The sequence below is a fragment of the Lynx canadensis genome, chromosome A1, assembly GCF_007474595.2.
Source record: "Lynx canadensis isolate LIC74 chromosome A1, mLynCan4.pri.v2, whole genome shotgun sequence".
Taxonomy (NCBI): Eukaryota; Metazoa; Chordata; class Mammalia; order Carnivora; family Felidae; genus Lynx; species Lynx canadensis.
The window spans coordinates 29,778,523-29,802,171 of record NC_044303.2 but is presented as its reverse complement, the minus strand read 5'-3'; the positions used below and the strand labels follow the sequence as shown (position 1 = coordinate 29,802,171).

Sequence of the window (23,649 nt, the reverse complement as noted above, 5' to 3'; positions counted from 1 at the left end):
TCTCACATGACATACTGGTCTTTATCTTCACATCTTGTTGCATTTTGAAGGCCATACCTGTCTCTATGCTCAGCCTGAAAAATACAGAATAATACTGCTAAAAATACTAAATATCATAGCTACCACCTGCCTAAAAAAAAAAAAAAACTATGGCATGTATTAAAAATGAGCATTTCAGTAGGACTAACTGCACTAGCCAGGTCTATCTTCCCTTCCAGCTCTAGGTCACCTGTCCCCCTATACATTGTCTTTGGTAAAGGTATTTCTCTCTCCAATATGGCCACTTAGTCTCTTTGCTTTCTGGCCAAGACCTTCTGTTTAGGGAAGATCTGGAGGCTTCTGACCCATTTTAACAGCTCGGTTGGAAAAGGAACATAAGCCACACAAATATAGTCTAACGTTGGAAATAATCAGATCAGTCATGCAAATTAATAAGTACATAAGGTCATATCCCAAAAGAAAAGAGTGCAGTCTCCTACAACAAAAGCTGCCAGAAAGAATGGATTTTAAAGGGAAATGAAAACTAAAGAGCCAGCCCTGACTTTGGACTCTTTCTAAAAGTCTTGATGTTATCTGCTGCTAGGTGTATGATTTCCTGGGCATCAGTGTTCGGGAGGTAGCCACACTGTACCTCACAGCAAGGTGGAGACCATCCTATTAAGAGGCTTTTTATAATAAAAATAAAAGAGTTAAAAAAAACCCAAAAGACAACATTTATATCAAAACACACTTTAATCATTTAATAAAAGGGGACGGTTATAGCATTTAAAGAGCCAGTCCTATAGACTGGGACTCATGAACATCAAGGGGAAACAGACCAAGACCAGAAGAGAAAGCCATCCAAAAGCACAGAAGCACACACACCTGCTAGGTTTTCAAACTGCACTGACTTACTAGATATTTTCAATGGTTTTTTAAAAATATGTCTTCCTCAAATAAAAAAAAATTTATTTTCTTACAACTTTTAGGCTTAAACAAAGACAACACTTGCATGAAACAATTGATATGACTTAATACAAATGTCACATATGCTCCAAGGGCTTTGTCATGTAACCAGATATGCTATTATTTTATCACTGCCATCTGTTCTTACGGTCCTAGAGTCATGTAAGTGTAATTTCATGATGAGACAAAAAAAATGTATTTGTTTTTCTTCTACCCATTCCATAAAAAAACTGGTTAATTTTCATAAAAAGCAGGAGGTAGGAAATGGGTGGAGGGAACTGGTTGGTAAGTCTGGTTCTAGTCTTCTGCATGCCTTTGGAATGGAGTTATGAGGTAGGAGGGTTCTACTGACTCTTCTAGAGGTGGACAAAAGGGATAAAAGAAAAATCAAATCCCCCACCTGCAGGTCCATCTGGGACTGATTTACAGTGTACAATTTAGTGCATAAAAGAGCCTCTCTGTAGAAAACTCTGAGCATCTCACAGATATAATACAAGCATGCTAAGTTTACTAATCTGCTACATATAAAACACTGTCCAGATGCTAGTAAGAAAAACCAAAGATGGAGACTTGATCCCTCAAGGAGTTTCAAGTATTAATCTGCCTAATTGAGATCAGGTTTCTTTCAGGCATGGATGAATTAACCTGACTACATGGAGGAGAGCTGGTCATTGACACGCATTCTTACGAAGAATCCCCAAAAGCCATAGGTTCTCTTTAAGTTCCTTGATTTCCAGAGCTGTCTCACTGACACCTTCCTTGAACCTATAATGTCCCTAGACCCCCACAATCCCATCTACCCTGCAAGGACCTTATTTTCACTAGGGAAATGCATTCTCTGGAGGCAGACTGTTTCCAAAAGAACTTACCAAATCAGGGCAAATATCCTAAGTCTTCAGTGCGATAGAACTATGCTCCCAAGTATCACTACTAAGCAAACTCACTTCCAAATCCCCCCCGCGGATAGCTAAATAAGTGAAAAAGACCTTTTTTTTTCAAGGAACCTTTCATTTCTCTCTCATCCTTCCACAACTTACTTGGGTTCCTTGTTAAAGATCAGATCATAATTGAGAAGGTAACCATCATTATAGACGAAAAGTTTCTGGTCAAAAGGGTGGTAGTTAATGCTCTGAACTCTCTCCCGCATCTTAGGCATTACAACGTCTAGACTGCCCTCTCTCCCTGTGTTTGTGTCATAGTAGTAGAAAATCTCTTCCTCTCTGGTGTTCAGAGTGCGGGTGGCATACAGAACCCCGCACACCATGAAGGCGTTAGAAACCGATGGTTTATACTGTCTCGTATACCAAGTGTCTAGCACCGTGAGTGTGGTGTCATTGAGTTTGCTAATCACCATGTTACCAGTGCTGGCTTCGGTTGCATAAATCACCCACAACCCATTCTCATCCACAGCCAAGTCAATATCTTGCCAATCGACATTAGCATACGAAAAGCGGTTATTATAGGCGGCATCAGGGACAGGTTGAGTCACTTCAACCCTGTTGTCATCCAGATTAATTTTGGCAATATTCTGGCTGCTGTACATGTTGACATACATGTAGTTGTTATAAACCGCTGTACCACTGCCTTGGCCATAGGTAATCCGATATTCTCGGGCATTTATATACAATAGCAAATCATCCAGGGTATTGTAGAGTCTGTAATATTCCAGATATCTCCCATCTGTATTCAGAGGTGCCACCCAATACAGCCCTCCATTTGGTTGCTGGGGAGAGTAATCCCGACCCCAGGCACCATACTTAAAGGAAAACCCTCTCCAGTTGAGCTGAACGATGGTCGGCTTGCTGATATTCACTATACCACCATGGCCACAGCTCCCTGTACAAACAAGAACATACAAGGGCATTCTTAGAGAAAAATGAATGACGAGATACAAATGGTTTAATGTCCTAAGAACCAAGGAACCCATAAATACTTTTCTTGTCAAGGTTTGGCGACGACCGTGGTTCTGATGGAGAAGGATCAAGACCTTCTTTTGGTGTCAGTCTCAATGCAAGCCTCCTGTCAGCTCTAGAGAAAACCACCTCCTATTTCCATTAATGGGCTTTCATTCCAGAGATGGGGATGCTAGAACTGCCAAGAGCCATATTAAAAAGGTTTGAGGGCCTAGAAAGAGGAAAGAAGGACTTGGTGGGTTTGACAGATTTTCTTCTACCAGAAAGCATTTTGCAATCTTTTTTTTTTTTTTAATTTTTTTTTTAGCGTTTATTTATTTTTGAGACAGAGAGAGACAGAGCATGAACGGGAGAGGGTCAGAGAGAGTGGGAGACACAGAATCTGAAACAGGCTCCAGGCTCTGGGCGGTCAGCCCAGAGCCCGATGCGGGGCTCGAACTCACGGACCGCGAGATCATGACCTGAGCCGAAGTCGGACGCTTAACCGACTGAGCCACTTTTTATTTCATTTTTCTTCTAGAGAAATCAAAAAGAGCAAGGTCATCCCAGATCCTACCCTTTTTCCATAAAGCCACAAGGTGCTATTTGCCAGGATCAGGGACAACTGTGACGAAGGAGAAGACTGCCCTGGACAAGTATCCATGCCCTTCACCTTTCTGCCCCTCCCTGGAACCCCAAGTACATATGCACGCCAGGTACCATTGCTGCCCCAAGCCAATCTCAGAAGACGAAGTTTTAAATATGGTATTTTAAAGATACAAAAAGATAGTCCTCTAATGGTGGGATTTCCGCCTTGAGAAGCCATGGAAGTGATTTTAGGGCAATAGGGCCTGATGTGTGCCCAAAGCATAGATCACTTGGTGACCACCTTGCTGCAGTTGTAAAGTAGTTGTAAACTTGCTGTTTATACCACATATTCTACTGGGTCATAGGATGACAGCAAGTCCTTCACCTTTCTCAATCTGACACTGTCGTCACAATGTGTACAATCAAGTGGGACCAGGCTCACCGGTCCACTGACTCTACCTTCCCTGTACCAGCAGTGAACAACCCAGGCTGGACAACTGGCCCTACACGTCACACTCTGAAACGCCTGCCAACCCAAATCATTTATGAGCTACAAAAATAACATAAAACTCCTCCAGGGTCTTTATAACTATCCAGAGTTGAACACACATTTTGAGGGATCTTAGTAAATATCTCTTTAAAAGTGGGTAACATTGTTTATTGGATGACAAAGAAAATTCCACTTCAAGTACATTTGAGGTCATTTTCCCTCATCCTACTGCCTGGAGCTGAGCAGGTGAGGGAAGAAGGAACAGAACCTGAATCACTTGCTCTGGCTTTGAATGCTTGGAGGGAATCAGGGAGCCGTGGAGAGCACATGATGTGAGCTACAGCCAAAAGCAGAGCTCCAAAGAATTACCTGATTTATCGGGGGGGGGGGGGGGGGGAGGTTAGGACATTGGTTAAGGGAGAGCAAAGCTTTGCCTGTAAGTCTGTGCCTCTGACCGACATGGAAAGACCTATTCCTTTCCTTGCTAAATGTCCCCCCCCCTTCTTCCCCTCCTCACTCAAGGACTGCTCAGAGGTGAAACCATTACTAGAAACCCTGCTTTTATTCTTCCAATCTGCTGGGGCTTTTTGGTCCCAGAATTAAATACGTGCTCCTTAAATGCTCTCATAAATCCGCAGTTGGTGGGAAAGCCAGCCAACCATACAACAGGTAGAGAAATGAGACCATTCTGTACCCAACCTCAAATAATTTTGCATATCATTAAGCAGAACACAGGCGCTGGTTTATTTTAATAATGCATGCACCATTTCATAAATAAAAAAGCAACGTGTGTTCAGCCAAGAGACTGTTCTCCACCAAAGAAATAATAAATAAAATTATAAATTATTATTTCTTCTCCTAAAAGTGATCTCTCAGATGAATGCTTGTTTGCTTTTGTTTATGAAACAATGCATGAATTATTAAAATAAAGTTAATGGTGTGTTCAGTTTAATGATAACAAAAACTGTTTGAATTTCCATATGCTACAAACCAGATTTGCTAGTTAAAATACCTTCCCGAGAACTTACTTATTTAACTACATTTCACTCTAAGGAAATGTAAGAAAGTCACGTTTTTCTTGCAGGTTGGAAGACTTAGGAATTGTTTGTTTAATCGAATCTTGCTTTCCTGGAAAGAAAATATCCCGAACCAACAGTAACAAGATACGTAAGGAAAACTTACGATGTATAATCTTATTCAAGCATTATCACGGGGTTAAAGATAATAAACTGTTCTGTCTTGGATGTGGAAATCCTTAGATATAAAGGAATCCAAATAAACTTCTCTTCAAAATTACTACTTCTACTACGACTACTAATGATAATGGCTTATCATTTTACAAGTCGAACCAGGAAATTAAACATTGTACCTGGTATAAATACCAGAACTGTATGAAGCCTACATCTCTTTTTCTCACTTCCCAGCCATTCCTAAACACTCTCCTACCCTTTTTTGTTACCCCTCTCTCATCCTCAATGTCCTTTGGGCCATTTGGGGGGCCCTGGCTGTGGTCGAAGGAAGCAGAAACAGGGAGGAGAACTGGGCACTGTTGCCAATACTACAGATGTGGCTACAGCAGTGACAGGCCAGAGAAAAGGCTATGGCGGGCTTCCTCGACTCCCGGCAGCAAGCTGGCCTGGAAACGATACTGAAACTGACAGCCATCCTGGTGCCCGCTGCTCCTTTTTGCCCAGCCGGAGCCTCCACCCCTCCTCCCCCCAATCTGTGCCAAGCTTCCCCCAACCCCCCCTTACCTCGTCTCATATCCCTTCCCCGCCCCTTCCTTCATTTCAAGGTCTTAGCCTTCTCGGCCGTCCCAAGCTTCCACCCCTGGCACAACCACCCATTGCCCAACCATAATCCAAGAATGTGAAAGACCAATGCATCGCTTCACGTCTTCCTAGTGGACAAGAACACGCCACAGAACTAAGAGTAAAAGTACACTTTTAGCTATTCTACAGGCAAGGAAGTAAAGATACATCGGTGTTAATCAGGCTGGTGAGTGGTTGAAACGTTCTTGTTACTGCGGGAATCACACGTGCACCTCTCTATCAGAGCATCTAAGGAAGGCAGCCTGGTACAGGTGAAGCTATTGGCAGACAGATTCCAGTTCAAATCCTGACTCCGGTACTTACTGGCTGTGTAAGCTTCTGAGCTTCAGTTTCCTTGTATTAAAAAATAATAATAATAATACCCACTCTGCAGAACTGTTAAGAAGAGAGAGAAGGTATGTACATGCAACTCAACAAATGGTAACTATCAGCATTATAATCACATCACGTTATATATAGCTGAAAGTTCACACGACTGTCTCCCTTCCTACATAGTGGTTTCTGGAGGTTCCTGTATCCGTCCTGGGAACCCTAGCTCCCAGAACAGGACCAGCCATGCAGTGGCACCAAATTATGTTCGTGGAATAAAAGAATGAAAGACTGATCAAAGCCCCCAAACCCAGCTTACCTTATTAATAAAACAACTAGCACTCTACCCTGCTACATATGTTTTACAAAAAGCCTGGTATTCACTCAGCAGAACATAAAGCAAGGGAACTCTCCACACAAGTGTCGCCTTGGTTGGCAATCTCATCATGCAATTCATTAGATCTTGTCATGGTGTTCTGAAAATACCCCAGGAAGCCACATGATAAGACTTTAACACACCCTAACTTGGCTTTTTTATCTTTTAAAGAATTTTTAAATGCTTTTTATTTATTTTGAGAGAGAGAAAGAGAAAGAGCATGAGTGAGGCAGGGACAGAGAGAGAGAGAGAGAGAGAGAGAGAGAGAGAGAATCCTAAGCAGGCTTTGCACTATCAGCACAGAGCCTGATTCTGGGCTTTATCTCATAAACCATGTGATCATGACCTGAGCCAAAATCAAGAGTCAGACGCTTAACCGAATGAGCCACCCAGGCACTCCCTAAGTTGGCTTTTTTAAAGTCTCATGCTTAGTAGCATTTTTCTTAAGTCAATGACTATCTGCAGGGGAAACTTAATCTTGGATCTATCAGTGCAGTCTCCTACCTAGACAACTGCACTTTGAGCAAAGAGGAGAGTACAATTCACCTGTGGGAATTAGGCAGTTAACCTGATCATAATCACAAAATGATGAAGACTAAATTATTGGGTACATACTCCCCAACACTCTGCTTTTCCTAAGGCTTGGGATTTTGGCAGGTCACTATCTTTCATCAGCCATTTACTGAGCACCTACTGTGTGTCAGCACAGAACCTGACATCATCTCCAAGCACAACCGCAATCGACCCCTGGGCGTATATGTACATTTTGCCTATCTCCAGTCATCTAGATTCAGGGGGAGATCAGAGAGAGAGAGAGAGAGAGAGAGAGAGAGAGAGAGAGAGACAGTTGTTCTCAGGAAAAAAAGTTAATGAGCAGAAGGGCAATTATTTTAGATTAGAAGGTTCTATGAAATGAAGCAGAAAAGGATACCATTTGCGGCATAAACCAAATACAAAGCGCATTTTATTGAACCCTCACTACATGTACTGGTTCTAAGATCAAGCTGACCACAGACAGCAACCTGCAACTGGGAGAGAGGAGCCCCGAGAGCACGGAATTCCTTTATAGCTGAGACTTGCGTGCAGTCTTTTGTTCTGTGCAACTCTGCAGTGAAAAAAAGCAGACAGGCCAGATTTTAAAGTCCCATAATAGTGAGTAACTTTAATTAAAGTCTCCACAGGCTGACAACTTTGTGGTGCCTGGGGAGTTTCCAATTCTGCATTATCAACCAATCCAAACAGAAAGAGAGCAAGTAAAAGAAATTGATTTAAAAACATGACAAAAAGTCAGTTTAATATAAACATCATAAATATAATATGAACAAAGCTGGAGGAGGGCCAAGTGGCTTGGCCGGGATCCAGGTACAGCCAAGGTTGTGGGAAAGTGAGAGGAAATCTGGGTCCAATTTGCTTAAACAACACAGCTGGGCTGGGATGACTCACAAAAGTCTAAGTGTGAGGACCTAGGGGAAAGTTCTCGAAAAAAACTTCTAACAAAAATAATCCAGCAGGCTCGCTTGTTTTCCTCTGTAGATATACTAAGAAGTGTACTTTCTCTTCCACTGCCATTCTTGGGTTATCACCACGGACGCTCTAGGTCCTGAGATACCCAGGGAGTGAGGGGCCTTGCATTTTGGCCTCAGCCCTGCCACTAACCACCCGTGTGGACTCAGGAAAAGCAGCACCCTCACCACCTAAGTTCCCTCCTCTGAGACATGATGGACCTGAGCTAGATGGCCCTAAATGTCCCTTCCGGTTCTAAAATGTCGTCACTCCAAAGAAGGAAGGAAGGAAGGAAGGAAGGAAGGAAGGAAGGAAGGAAGGAAGGAAGGAAGGAAAGAAGGAAGGAAGGAATAGAGGGAGGAAGAGAGAAAGGAGGGAGGGAGGGAGAAAGAAAGAAAACCTTGTTCACGTGTTATCAGGGCTTGTCATTGCTTTGACCCTGTCCTCAAGGAGCCCTGTGTGGCCCAGCAGAAAGAGCTCACATTTTCAATGCACACTGACACCGCTGATCCCAGACTAAATTTAACCTCAGTGTGTTCCAGAGGACAAGGCATGGCCTTTGTCCTGAACTTCCTCTGTATGTCATACTATGACAGGTTGCCAACAGCAGAGGGAGGGAAGAGAGTCTCCTGAACACCACCGAGAGGCTTATAACTATGGCAGTATCGAATTAAAGCCTTAAAGAAGCCAGTTACATTGACAAGGATCCAGAAACACACAGCCTAAGAGGAAACAGTCTGTGGAAACAGAAATTAACGAAAGTAACAAGAGCTGTATGATGTGATGAGAAGGTACAGGCCCTTTTCAGGCTGAGATGCTTATGACCTGCAGGGAGGGCTTCCCTGTGACAGGGCTGCACAGGGCGACAGAGCAGGGCTTTAGTTCACCTGGAGGGACGTGCTGAAGCACACAAGGACCGCTTTCGTTCACAGCCAGGTTTTCACTTCAATTATCATCGTTAATAATAATAACAAATTCCAGCATATAAGTGTCAATCATAGAGCGCGGTGCTTCCCAAGACTTGTTTCATTAACCCGCTCACAGGTAAGTAGTATTCTCCCGTTTTATCGAGGGGGAGATTAAGGATCTTTTGCTGTGGCCACATAGCTGGGAAGCTCAGGTCTTTGGCGTCCCAAAGCCATACTCCTGACCTCTACACTCCACTGCCTCCATTCATGGAGGTATTATGGAGCACCCACCTCTATGCTATACCTAGCCCCAAGGATTATTTAGAGAGTATGAGGCCATCCCTGCCCTCCGGGAACTCACACTCTAGGCAGGATGGCAGGCCACACCCACAAGTACTGTACAGGTGGACCGTTAAATCCTCCCTGAATCCTCGGACACGCGAAAAAACAGCAGGTGCATTTCAGGAAAGCGTAAAGGAAAAATACAGGCGTGGAAGCAGGGACGGAAAGAAAGCAAGAGGAAAGGAAGAGTCAAGGCATAACCCAGCTCATCGGATACATGAGCCAATCAGCCCTTGCCATCCGCGGGACAGCACCGACGCCTTGCAGATTCCAGCGGCTTTCACCAGACCCCCCCCCATCCACTACCCTCCCCCCCCCCGCCCCCCACAGCAACTCCATCATCACAGAGCTGTTTTCCTTGTTAGCAAATGCAAAGGGGACACGTGTAATGTGTGAGTTTTGCTTTAAATCCACTCACTGTTGGTGGTTCTCCTCGATGAGCCCCAGAACTTGCCAGCATGTGGAGCTACTAGGAGAGAGATCTCGGAGCTCAGGAGAGTAAACTCAGCCCTGCAAAAATCCCATCCCCGCTTCAACTCTGCAATCCCAAATCCCTTCCCCGCCCCACTCTCAGCCCTTAACCGGGCTGGCTCAGGTGGTGACAACATGGCAGGCTTACCAGGGGCAGGAGGCGGTGGGGAGACAGTAACATTTTCACCTTTAGAGGCTTCACATTCCTTCAGCCTGTTCTTCAGAGCCAGGATTTCCCGGCGAATGGCAAGGACGTTGTTTTTGTCTAGCGTCTCGAGCTGCTCTACCAGGAGACTCATATTCTTTATCTAAGGAAATAAAAATGCAGAGTGACTTTATATTATTGTGCAATTTCTTTCATAAACATTCCAGGGCTGAATTTGTCACTTAGTGAAACATTGCTAGAGAGTACAGCCGAGATTCTTCGGAATGGTTTCATTTGGAAGAATACATTTTATGGTTTAGCGTGAACGCCTGTCAGATCTCAGGCAGATGTGTGTGACAAGAAGAAAATGGCAAAGATTTTAACAGATTTAATAATAGAGCACAGGCTCAGTCTAAGCCTCCACAAAGGTCCATTAAAGTTCATTTCTAATAACCTTCCCCTATAAACTCGTGTTTACTCATGTTGTATTATAATTAAGTTTCTAACGAATGGCGAGGGCCAGAGAAAACTTACCTGAGATGTGTGACTAGACTTCTCCATTACAGCCCACATCATGTCCATGCTAGTAAATTCTCGTTGAGATAAATTACCCAACCATAACATTAATGTGATGGTCTTTATCCATAGAGCTTAAAAGGCTTCACTAAAACATAATCGCATGAAATTCCTTTAAAGAGGGTTGCCAGTATGTGGAGAAGTGTTCCAAGAGGAATCAAGGATCACATGATCATTCAAAAGGAGAAACAGACCTAGCAATTCCAAAATCCGGTAAATTGTGGCTTTCTAGTCCCACAAGGATAAATCCAAAACAGAGAAGGCACTCAATCTAACTTGGCCATGGAGTTGTTCAGATTTATATCATCACCTTTCTAGAGACATTGAAAGGCCACCTGGGTCTGGGGCAGGCCCACTGGATGACACCTGCTCCTCAATGAACGCATTCCCATTGTGTTCCACTCACTATTCAGACACCCCCCCCCCCCAAAGCAGAACACAGGACATGCCAGGTGGTCATGAGAGAGTGCAGAATTAGAAGTCAGAAGAGAGATCCATAGCCTGGTCCCAACACCTGCCCACTTCTTAATTTATTATTAAGCCTCTCAGAAGTGAGCTCATGACTTACCTCCACTTCCAGCTGGTCAACAATTGTCGTGCTTCCAACAAAATTGTCCTTCAGCTGTATGATCAGTTTCTCCATCTCCTTCACTTCTATCTTGATCAGCTCAAAGTCCAGTTCAGTATAAGAAATGGTGTCCTTTTCCATGATCTCTACTCGGACAGTTAGGTTTGAAAGCTTCTTTTCATACACACTGATTAATTGGACATACTCCCTTACCTGAAAGGGAATCAAAAAGCTTAAGTCAGTTCCCAAAGTAATACTATACAGTCTTCCTCCACTACCAAGACTTTGGGGACTATTTGTTTGTTGTCAATCTTTTTTCTTTCTTTCTTTCTTTCTTTCTTTCTTTCTTTCTTTCTTTCTTGGTAAAGAAATGGATCAAAAATATCAGGGTGCCTGGGTGGCTCAGTTGATTAAACGTCTCACTCTTGAGTTCAGCTCGGGTCTTGATCTCACTGTCCTGAGTTCAAGCCCCGTGCTGGGCTCCATGCTGGGTATGAAGCCTACTTAAAAAAAAAAAAAGAAAGAAAGAAAAGAGGGGCGCCTGGGTGGCTCAGTCGGTTAAGCGTCCGACTTCAGCCTGGGTCATGATGTCGCGGTCTGTGAGTTCGAGCCCTGCGTCAGGCTCTGTGCTGACAGCTCAGAGCCTGGAGCCTGCTTCTGATTCTGTGTCTCCCTCTCTTTCTGCCCCTCCCCTACTCATGCTCTGTCTCTCTCTGTCTCAGAAATAAATAAACATTAAAAAAAATTTTTAAAAAGAAAAGAAAGGGATCAAAAATATATTTAACTAGTGCTCGCTTCCACAGCACACATACTAAAAATTTAACTAATTTTTCTTTAATCTATCTAAATGCAAACGAAAAAAAAAACATTATTACAATTGGTGGGGTGGATTTTGCACTTGCCTAGACTAAAAATAATTTTGCTTCAGAGTCATCATTCACAAGTATATTTTAATTTCCATTTTAATGTTTGAAGATATTAGGTCTCCAAACTGAACTGGTTTGAACCAGACTCCCTTGCCCTCCCTCCTCCCCTCAATGCACATACTGGATCTAAACCAGGGTTTCCCAACCTCAGCACTATTGATATTTTAGGCTAGATCATTCTTTCTTGTTGGGGGGGGGGGGGCTTTCTTGTGTATTATAGGATGTGTACCAGGATTCCTGGCCTCTAGACACCAATAACAGCCACAGACCATTCAGCTGTGACAACCAAAAATGTCCCAGCCATTGTTAATGTTCCCTGGGGGCAAAATCACCATCACCACCACCCTCCCTCCATTTAGAAACACCGCTCTAAATCTAAGTATTTTCTAGAAGAGAGAGAAGTGCACTGAGTAGAATTCCTTCTCTGGTGGCCATATGCATTGAGTCTTGAGCCCCTCTACCTTTTACAAAGTGCCATAAAGACCCAACTTTACTACACAATATGTGAGTGTGTATGTGACTATAAAGTGCACATTTCATTAAGTGCACCCACATTTATTCCAAGAACTGATTATTGCAATCAGACCTTTACGCATTTGTTGCATATATTTGAATGTCTGATCATTAAGTTAAAATACTTCCAAAAATTCCCTTGGTGGTTTAGTGTATAATTGGAAGCTCCAAATGGGTATTTCAATAAACACATTTGGTGGTTCTTTTTGTATCTGATCTCTGAAAGAAATGCCATGGCCTTTTTAAGGACCTGCTCATTAAAAGTTGCTGGCTTTACACTCTTTCTAAAAATTCGAACATAAGTGATACTTTTCCCCAAACTGTGCTAATGTCAAGGAGCTGATCCACGGTGCCTGGATGAATTCAGAGCCAGATGTTGGCCTGTAATCCTCCCAATACCAAAGGCAGCCTTAACTTCTGTCATTTTCGTCCTTCCACTTAACCCCACTGTGCAAATTAGAGCAGACTCATAGGCCACAGACCTAAAGGGCTAGGGCTCCAGGCAAAGAGGATTTTAATGAAAGTTGAAAATGCAGCCCTCGGCACTGCTGGTGTATCTCCTCGGGCAACTGATGCTCACTGCCATCAGATGCGCCATCGTCAGAGGCTGTCAAGGCTGGTGATATTTTGGTGGTTAAGGAAGTTGGAAAAAAACAGAAAACCTAACGAGTCTCCCTCAAAAGTATAAATACAAATATAAGGTAGCCAGGTTTTAATTTCTGCAAAAATCAAGCATAAAAACTTGCCTGTAAAAAGAATAATAATAATAATAATAAAGTGCCAATCCATCACAGAAATGGAAGTTTGCAAAATGAATATTCTTGTTGGCATTTGGTCTTGCCAGCTCTTGGAACAAATGAAACACCCTCTGTTTTCCTGGAACATGTTGGTGGCACATCGCAGCTGTTGTTCTACAAAAATGAGTGATCCAACTGTCATCCCTGCTAAATAAAATGTGGCTCTCCCAGATTCTCACTGAAAACCAAGGCATAACCTGGAGTTTGCTACCTATGAGGATGTGTGGCATGCCTGCCCTCGTTCAGCCACAAAATGAAGAGTCCCTAAAGATCTGTTTCGGGAAAAAACTCGAGGTTCTTTTCAGCTGACATTTAAAGGAAAGCTCGATGACGTTCAGGAAAACTAGAATCGTCCATAGAGTTACTAGAAGGCAGGAGGGAATTTGAGGACTCTACTGACTTAAGTAGATTGCTCATGTAAACCCTTTACATGCACAGATCTCTAGTGTTGAGCTGGTGTGGGCAATTCCCAGAACATCTAGCTCTCCCTGGAAGTGCAAGGTCAGAAGCCACAGTGCAACTTGCACCAGAGATGTAGAGCAAGAATACGGGTCTAGCCACAGGGGGCCCGAGTCGCTCAGTCAGTTGAGTGTCCCATTCTTGATTTTGGCTCAGGCCGTGATCTATTGGTTCGTGAGTTTGAGCCCCATGTTGGGCTCCACACTGAGTATGGAGCCTGCTTGGCATTCTCTCTCTCTCTCTCTCTCTCTCTCTCTCTCTCCTTCTTTCTTTCCCTCTCTCTCTCTCTCTTTCCCTCTGCCCCTCTCCCCAGCTCTCTCTCTCTCTAATAAAAATAAAAATAAAATAATAAGGGTCTAGCCCTAAGAGGACACCCCCCTGTGCCAACATCTTTATTACGAGCTCCTCATCACTAGCAGTTTGAGCTTTAAAAGACTCATCTATGCTTGCCTTCAAATCACCAATCTAACAGAGCTTCCATTTTGTTTCTTATATACATATTATATCACGGATGGGCTCTAAGAATCAACATTTGTTTGGGGGGGGTTGTTTTGGGGTGTTCATTGTTGTTCTGCATGGTAGACATGGTCTCATAATATAAGGATGCAGCACAGCTGGCTATTAAGCTAAGGAATCAGCCTGGCTCATGTTCCTGCCTCAAAACCTCTGATCATAATTATGGCCGGATTATCGGAAACAGATAAATGTACTTTGCAACATACTGTTATTTTAATATGTCTTTAACAACAAGAGGAGTTGAGCTTGAATTGACCATGAAGACATGAGAAATGCTTTGGAGCTAGGTCCACCTAAACTCAAAGCTGACTTCAGTACTTAGTAGGCAAATCACTTAATTTCTCTAAGCCTGAGTTGCTCCTATAAACTGGGGGTAATGGTAGCAAGCTTACCAGGTTTCTGCAAAGACTAGGGAAAATGCATACTAAGTGCTTCACTTACTGGATGTCTACAAGTTACAGCAATTATTAGAGAAACAGTGCTTTCAGGGGTTTTTTCTTCAATCTCACTCTTTAATTTATTCTCTTTCAGTGCACGACACGTTGTTCCGTCAAAGTTCTTTGTTTATAAGTTGCCTAAATGTCTCCCAGACTACCTTGACCTTCTCATGCATGAGGATCCATTGGCAAACGTGTGTCATATGAAATAACTCGCCCCAAACGCCACAGCCCTCTGGACAAAGAAAACCCTGAGCTGTCTTTTTGTCGTCCCCTCCTGAGTATAGTCACAAGAAGACATACCATAAACAACAGAAAAGTATAAAATGCTTTCAGCAGCTCATGCAGAGGCAGCTCCCTGTCTTTCCTGTGTACTGACAGATAATGAATCAACGTAAGGCAGTCAAAACCCTCTTCTGCGGGCCTGTCCAATCGGGCGTTCCCTCCAGGCCTCCAGATGAATGGTGATTTCCAAGGCAACTTAGGGACGGCTATAATAATTCACCTGAAAATTCAAAAGCCCTCAGTGGAAGAGATAACTTTGGATTGAAGGCATTACTGTCCTTCTACATCTCTTCTTTGAGGTTGATAGCAGCATGGCAGAGAGAAAAGGGACTGGGATGATGTCGGAGACCCAAATTCCTGACTTGGCTCACTCGGCCAAGAGAGGAATGACCTCCACATTTATGGCTCTTGACCTTTATGGACCCCCATGTTTCCCTCCCTAACATGGGAAGAGCGCTGGCCTATCGGCCTTAAAGAGCTGCTTGAGAGGAGAACAGGACTGAAAGCATTTTAAAAAGCAGAAACAAGGGTGCCTGTGTGGCTTAGTCGTTAAGCCTCTGACTTTGGCTCAGGTCATGAGTTCGTGAGTTCGAGCCCCACTTCTCTCTCTCTTTCTCTCTCCCACCCCCCTCGCTCACTTGCATGCTCTCTCTCTCTAAATAAATAAATAAAATTTATTGAAACAGAAAAGGAAGCTGTTATTATTGTTGTTATTATCGATGTCGCACAGAATTTCTGATGCAAATCTCAGCCGGCAGGTCAATACCTGTCTCAGGCCTCAATCACAGATTTCTTTAGGACCAGCTAGCTACTGACGTTTGGGGAACTAAAAGTTTTCCCACCTACTCCTCCCTTCCTCCCTGTCAACTATTAGCAAGGCAGATGTCATCTGCCCCCTCACAGGATCGGAATTAAACGTCCCGTACTCTCAGCCCTGGCGAGCTGCACACCTCCTCTGGATCAGTGTGGGGTTTCAAACTGCCCTTCACACTCCTGCCAGCAAAGAAGACATGCAAATCAGTAGCTTCCACTATTTCAAAGCAAATGACTCTAACTGAAAAGATCTTTACTTAGGATTTTCCTCCACTTGTTATGTTTTTATGCATAACTTCTTATCTGTACTTGATTATGCTGGAATAAGGCTATGAATATTAATGGTTGGAATTTATAATTTAGTGCCGTGCCTTTTCTGCTGATTAATTCAAGGACATTTTATTTCTTAAGAAGCTAGGTTCCTAGAGTAGTCAAACACATTTTCCTGGACATCCACTGAAACGTAGAATATTTATCTACCAATTCGGGAAGAAAGCAGGGTCTCAGCCTCATCATCACTTTTGTCTTAAAGGATAACTGTGCTGGATGGTGAGGCAGCTAAGTTTAAATTTCTCAGGAAAACTTATTTTGAATCCTGCAGTAAAGCCAGAGCTCCTTGTAAATTAATGGCGTTGTATTGAATAATGCATAATGTGATTATAGCCTAGCTTGGACTTCACCTGTGCAGAAAATGGGAGCCTTTCTAATTGATTTTTAACTTGGCCAAAAAATGAAGAAGGGGTCAAAACTGGAATGCCAGGTCACATTGCCCCACCGGCTCAGAGAAAGGTACACCCGGTGGGATAACTTCCTCTGGCTAGAAAAAAAGCTCTAATCAGGGGGTTGGAGTCAGGATTTTTACCAAGGCTGTGTGACCTACTAGAATTGATTCAAATTCTTCAGGTTTGGTCTAATGTGGGACAGGCCTAATGTAATGCTCCTGCTGAGACAACAGAGAATAACACACGAGGGAGAGAATAAGAGAGACAGAGACAGAGAGGCAGAGACAGAGCCAGAGGGAGAGACAGAGAGTGGGAGGGAGGGAAGAGCGTAAATTGGAAAGAAAAAACAAGAGGAAGAGCAAGGAAACGAGGGAGAAAGGAAGGAGGAGAAGAGGAGAAGCTTCCAAGAGTGGAGGAGTTGGGGAGGGGAAGGAGGAGGAAGAGAAGGAGGCGGGGCTTTCCAAAAGTAAGAGAAGACAAAACAAAAAACAGAAACACAAATCAGGAAGGAAAGGGAGAGAAAGATTACAAGGGTGGACAAGGGAAGGGAGAATGGGCAGAAATAGGAAGAAAAAGTGAAAGTGAAGGAAGAGAGAACAGAGGAGAGGACAGAGAAGGCAAAGCTGGAGGGAAGACGAGGACGATCAACAGGGAAGAAACAACAAAACCAAAACCAAATACAAATTGCAAGGTTGCGTTTTGCAGGGAGAGCTCAAGGCTTCTTTCCAACTGCACGCATACAATATTGAAGTGAGTTTATCCGTGGCGTGCATAATCTCCAGCCCATTTTCTTCCGCGTGCCCTCATTTTTCCCGCTATAAAGAACTCCATAGGTGTGCCGTGAAATAAAGGCTAACTCCTCCATAGGATGCAAACATGCTGGCTTTGGCACAACCGAAGAAGCCTGCAGACAAAGTCCTGAATAAAAAGTGTTGTGTTTTGTTGGTTGGGTTGCTCTTATCAAGAAGTTGTTGCAAGAGAAGGAAAAGCAATACTTACTTTAGAAAGCTCTTTCTCGAACTTCTGGGAGATAACGTGAGCTGTGAATTCCAAGCGTTCCACTCTCTGCACGGGAAAGGTCGTGTCTGGGAGGGTCACGGAGCAGTGGCAGGTCCCATGGTCATCCTCGAAGCCAGTGAAATTGGAAAGCGACTGTAAATAAAAATAAGTTCAACATCAGTACGAAGCTGGGAAGTGAGCTTTTGGGTAACTGGAGTGCCAGAAATTGGCCTGTCAAAAGAGGACTCAGGGGCGCCTGGGTGGCTCAGTCGGTTAAGCGGCCGACTTTGCCTCAGGTCATGATCTCGCGGTCCGTGAGTTCGAGCCCCGCGTCGGGCTCTGTGCTGACAGCTCAGAGCCTGGAGCCTGTTTCAGATTCTGTGTCTCCCTCTCTCTGACCCTACCCCGTTCATGCTCTGTCTCTCTCTGTCTCACAAATAAATAAACATTAAAAAAAAAATAAAATAAATAAAAAAAGAGGGCTTAGAGGCAAGCAAGTAGAGTCCAATACTTAAATGAATAGCATCAAAGACACGAGCTAAGAGCTCATGTTTCTCAGGCAGTGATTACACTCCGTGTGTAGCCACATCTCCACCAGTCAGGCTAAACCAGGGTCAGGCACCTACACCTAAAGGAAGATTCTCCTTTCTTGAGTAGGTTTCAAGGTAATTGTTACTATTCCTAAGTAAGGTGAGGGAAAGAAGGAGGTGATGAGCATCCTGAATTCCAATTCTCCCACTTTCTGGACGTGAACCCTCTATGAGTCTCAATTTCCTCATCTGCCAAACAGAGATAACCCACTTCACAGGGTTGTCCCCATGAGTCACCAAGTAATGTAAACCAAGTCCCTGGCACGCCGTAGGCGATCAGTAAATGTCACTTTCCCTTTCCTTCCACGTACTCATTTTCTCTTCCTCACCTTTACCTCCAATCGCAACCCAATTCCTTCCAAGGGAAAGAGAAAAACCTCACGCATAGGAGTTACGGGGGAAAATATACAATGCAAATTCACATCCTCTCTCCACCTGCAAAATTGCATAATTAACATTCTTTAGAGTGGGGAAAAAAACAGCCATGTTTAAAAGACTGAACAATGTAGGAGTCTGAAGGTTTTGTGCGAAAAAAATGTTTAAGTTTTCCAGCTTACCACTTGCAGAAAGTCATTTTAAAATATTTGATGTTTCTTTAAGATATTCAGACTCACACTTTGGTGCCGCTGCATATTTTAAAATGACAGGTTTGAAAGATCCTGTTTTTCTTTTGTCCCCCTCGAACTTCCCCAAGGGGATCCCAGCACAATTAACATTTTTTTTTTTTATTACAACTATTGCCTTCCAGAGTAACTCTTGGCAGTGGACTGGCTGTGCTTGACAATGATCTCATCTGATGGCTAGCCCAAAGCTCACCTGTGGAACATTAGGCCGAAGTGTCTCTCCGAAATGACCGAGGGGAGAACACTGGTTTGCAGAATTTGAAGAGATGCAGGCCACACCTCTCAACGTTTAGGAGGTCAGCTGGCTGCAGCGGAGGTGGTGCGCTCTGTGCATTTAGTACCTACCAGCCTCCATGATCCCCGAACAAGCCGGACCTAGATGCTTCTACAGTCAAGATGTGTTCTGTCAGTGACCTCTGGACCAATTAATTCAGGCTTTTGCAACTAAATTGCTTGTCAGTTTAACCTAATCTTCTTTAAGATAAGCAAACACACACACACACACACACACACACACACACACGCATGCACATATATATATATATATGCACATCAGGTAAATTCTTGACACTGGCCTCAATTTTCTTTGCCAATCACATCCCACACCTGCAGGAATTGGGGAGTAAGGAGGAGAGACAAGCAGGTTTATGCTAAACATTGGGGCTGGGAGGGGATTAAGGTAAGGGTCTTTGCCAGGGATGAAGAAGGACTGGATGAGCTACACCAGAATGGAACCCGCTTTATCACTCCCACTGAAGATAGAAAGCGTCTGGCTCAAGCACGCCAAGGCTTTTGCAGGAGGACCAATGTATCATGGACTTTTGAAAAAAAAAAAAAAAGCTTATTATTACAACTGTCTACCCCCCAAAATGTCTCGCACTGCATTTTGACAAGGGGAGGTTAATTAGCTGCACAGGACAGGGTTGAACCAGGCTTAGACTCCTCTGGAAAGCTCTGTCAAATCAGAAAATAGTGGAGATCATCAAGCAGTCTCTAGACAATCAACTCGCTAACAACTTTTAGTCCTGAAGTTCACCTGAAAGGCAGGCAAATAATTATGAGCTCTGCTGACAGCCATTCCACTGTCTTCTATTGAACGTCTCTGTCCCAGCACTGTGGACTCCCTAGCTGCCGTCCTGCTTATCATCAGCCCCGCGTGCTCAGCTGACATCAAAATGGTCCATAAGTTTGATCAGTGTCTCCCATTAGAGACATTTCTGCTCCTCACATTCAAAGACAATGAAGCTAATGGTGATGGGTCTCACTCTGTCTGCAGTGACTGCTTAAACTCGGTGTGAGTGTAGCATGAGGAATGGGAGACCCAGGCGTGTGCTTGTCCCCTGGCCTCTGAGAGGGTATGCAGTCCCCCTGTGGAGGACAAATAGGACCCTCTGTACCTTACAAGACACCCCGCACTGATGGGTTCTCACTCAGCGTGTGTTCAATTCACATTTATTGGTGTCTACAACTTGCCAGCCTTTGGTGTCAGGGAGACAAATAAGACCCAATTCCCTCCCAGTGAATCAGCCCCATTGTCATTAGGGAGCCTTAGTGTCCTTTTTTCCGACAAGCCCAAACCCCTTAGCCTGATGACAGAGGAACATGACTCCTGGTTCCGACTCTGCCAGTTACCGTGTGAACAAAGCATGGAGCCTTTTCTTGTCTGTGAAATGAAGACCCTGCAAGCGGCCCCTTCTTTGGAGGGGGACATCTGAGGCATGTGAAGCGCTCTGAGCACGAGAGCTGAAGGTGTGACTCACATTTGTGACTTAAGGTTGCAATTGGCTCTAATTAGCAGCCAAGCCTAAGTGCCTGTAAAGATTCAAGGCATAAAATAATGGTACTCAACATTTTCAAAGTACAGAAAATGATACGTTTGGAACTTGCTCAATGACAGTTATAAAGGGGTTTTCCACCACTTTCCAAAGAGCTCATCAAGCTGACAGGCAGCCCTAGAAAATTGGGTTTATAGTAGAAGTGACACCTTGTCTGCCATAAAAAAAGAAGTTGGGGTAGTGATACTGACTCACCAGAGGGAGATAAGCGAACTGGGAAGGAAATTAAAACCTCTAAGCACAATTTAACTACCATTCCTTATCTACTTTTAAATATTTGTCTTTTTGCCAAACAACAGGCATATTGGAGTTCTCCGTTTCTTGACCTATATTTTATTTTCTGTCATTTTAGCTCATCTTACCCAAATGCTGCTTTCTGATTGGTGATGACATTAGTGTTAACCAGTTCTAATTGTCCCCAGAAATTATTTAGTATCGTGGAATAAAATGATGCATCTGATTTCTGGCTGCAAAGAATGTTCACGCATAGTCACGATTCCCAAACCACGCTTCTCCTAAAAATTAGCAACTTGCATCTATACTCCCCTCAAACAGAGAAAGCTGCCTAGACAGAGATGCTGAAGAGGATAGGCAGACTAAGTTTGAGTTCTATCATTTGCTGGCTTAGTGACTTTAAGCCAACGACGGCACCTCTCTAAGCCTCGGTTTCCACATCTCTAAAATGGGACCATTAATTTTACCTGTCTCTGAGGGTTAAATAAGATAATATATATTATGTACTTAACCAAGTCCTGGCATTTATCAGGTGCTCAACAAACATTGTTGCGGCAGTTTCTATGTGAGCCTTCATCCGAACCATTTGTTGATCAACAAATTTTCATCTACACGGTTCTGATGTCAAAATGGAAACAATAAAAAAGCCTTTTCCTCTCCTTATCCCAATGGCCCTCCCATTCAGACATGATCACGTGAGCAGCGACCTGACCTGTGAATAAAGATCATAGAAGTGCAGAGGGGCAGGCTTTGGGGGAGTTAAGACTCCTCCACCCCAAGGCAAGCGTGGGTTTTCCAGAGCAGTGCTCCTACAGAAAGGCCCAGAGCAGACGCAGGCAGAGTTGGAAGAAGGAAATGCTTCCTGCGCCCTAATGTCTCATCCCTTGGTGCCTCTTCCCCTCTCCTCGAAGGAGATACGAAGAGGACTCATCTCCCAAAGAACTAGGCTCGGGGTACGGTCTAGGGATATAGCCTAGCTGGGACAGTCCCTTCCTAGCACAGGCTTTGGTTTTGTTGTTGTTGCTGATTTTGTTTGGCCTGTTTATTGCTACTGCTGTTGTTGTTTTCGGAAATGGCTCTTATGATTCCCTATAAGGAAAATGGAAGACAGTTAATACTCTTCTGGGGACATATCTGTGTGTAAGAGCACTTTCCTAAAGACCTCCCCTGCTTCGGCCATCCATCTCCTTTACAAACTAGGCTCAAAGAAATCCTCAGGGCTCCAGCTGGAGCAAAGAGGCTCTCACTCCCTCAGGGCGATTCTTCATCATCCTCAGGGTTCCCAATGGGCAGCAAACCAGACCGACTTTTCTGGAGCTACTCCTGGCAGGGCCCCTTCCCTAAGAGTTCTCATCTGGAACAGGATCCGGACATCTCTATTTTTGGTGTACCCCTCCCACCCCTGCCCACCCCCAATTCCAAGCGTAGCCAGGTTTGAGAACCTCTTTAAACCTTCAGTTCTTTCCCTAAAGCTTCCGGCAGAAAAACCAAGATGTCGTCTCTCTTGCTAACAATTTAATTATTTTACCCAGGTTTTAATTCATTTCCAGGGCGCCTACAGTTAACAAAGGGAGTCGTAAATCTTTTAGAGTGCTCAGGTCTAGCCATCCATGAAATTATATTCAGGTCCCCAAAAAGTGAGAGGAAGGGAATTAACACAGCTCTCAGGCCGTGGGGCCTTCTCACCTGAGACTCGGAGCCAGGGCTGGGAGTGAAGCTGTCATTGGAGCTGGGGCCAGAGATGAAGTTGGAGCCGAACACAGAGTCAAGGAAAGAGCTGGAACTGGGGCCAGGGACCAGGGGCTCCAAATTCCCTGTGGTCTGGCCAAGGAGGAACAGAAGGGCCAGGGGGCAGAGGAGGCCTGTCCTCATTTTGTGCTCTTAGCTGGAGCCACTGGTTTCTACACAGAGCCCAGGGGCTTCTTATAGTGCCCAGTGGGGATTTCCCCACGTCCAGTTTGTAGGAAAAGAGGAAGCTGCCAGGGAGCATGTGACCACCCCAGGAGGGTCAGGACACCCAGGAACCTGAGTCACCTTCACACCTTGTCGCTGAGTCCCACTCTGCCAGCTGCCCTTAGATCTAGATATCTCCTGCCAAATATTAACTCAAATGTACATTTTCAAGCCCAATATCTGGTTTCCAACTTGATACTTCCTTGAAACAGATAGGTTCAAGGTAATCTTTATGGCTGAAACAGAACTTGGAGGTCCCAGGAGTGAACAAGCCTCAGCCCTTTGCCCAGAAGCCACACCTAGTGGTTCCCCCCTACCCCACCCCTGCCCCCACCTCCCATTTTACTGAATGATGCTTTTCAGAGGAAAGTTAGGGAACTTGGTTTAGAGACTGTGAGTCTCCCTAGGGGGATTCCGTCTTCAGCTGCTACTGCCCAGGTTGTCTCTGACCTCTCTCTTGGAGTCTGCTTCGAGACAATGTTCTCCAACAACCTCAGCCAGAGCGAGATATCAGCAGTGTTTCCGCCATGGATACTCATGAGGGGTTCTGCATTGCTGAGCACTTGCCACTATGAGCTTGATGAAGGAGAAAGAATCCAAACAGGAGGCTGCCCCAGATCCAGTCAGGGAGGTCCATGTTGAACAGTTTCCCTCTCCAGCAGGTTCTGTCTGATCTCCATTGTTCCAGACCGTCTTGTGAACTGGTCAAGGCACATTTGTCACGAAACTGAGAAATAGGGATGCATCTTCAGGCTCCATTTGGAAAATCTGCCTTCCTCCCTGTAGAGTAAAAATGTGTTAGCCTGAATATTAAAAACCAGCTTTCTCACTCATTAGTTAGTGGCCTTAGGCAAATCACTTAGCCCCTCTAGTGTTGTAACAATTCCTAAATTGTTAGAATTAAATGAAATATTATATGAGAAGTTGCTTATAAGCTTTGAAGCACTATACAAATGTCAGATTTTATGCTTTTTGGTTTTATTTTTAATTTCCTAAAGCCTG

At 44.2% G+C, this 23,649-nt stretch overlaps 1 protein-coding gene across 1 annotated transcript; it reads right to left on the bottom strand.

Annotated features, from left to right (window-relative positions):
• Positions 1-713: 713 nt before the first annotated feature.
• OLFM4 (olfactomedin 4) lies at positions 714-22,603 on the bottom strand. Its single transcript, XM_030311839.1, has 5 exons — positions 22,381-22,603; positions 17,413-17,565; positions 10,946-11,158; positions 9,805-9,964; positions 714-2,781 (listed from the first exon to the last, which is right to left on the bottom strand). Exons 1-5 carry the CDS (start codon positions 22,564-22,566, stop codon positions 1,979-1,981), a joined length of 1,515 nt encoding a protein of 504 aa, XP_030167699.1. The 5' UTR covers positions 22,567-22,603; the 3' UTR covers positions 714-1,978.
• Positions 22,604-23,649: the final 1,046 nt, after the last annotated feature.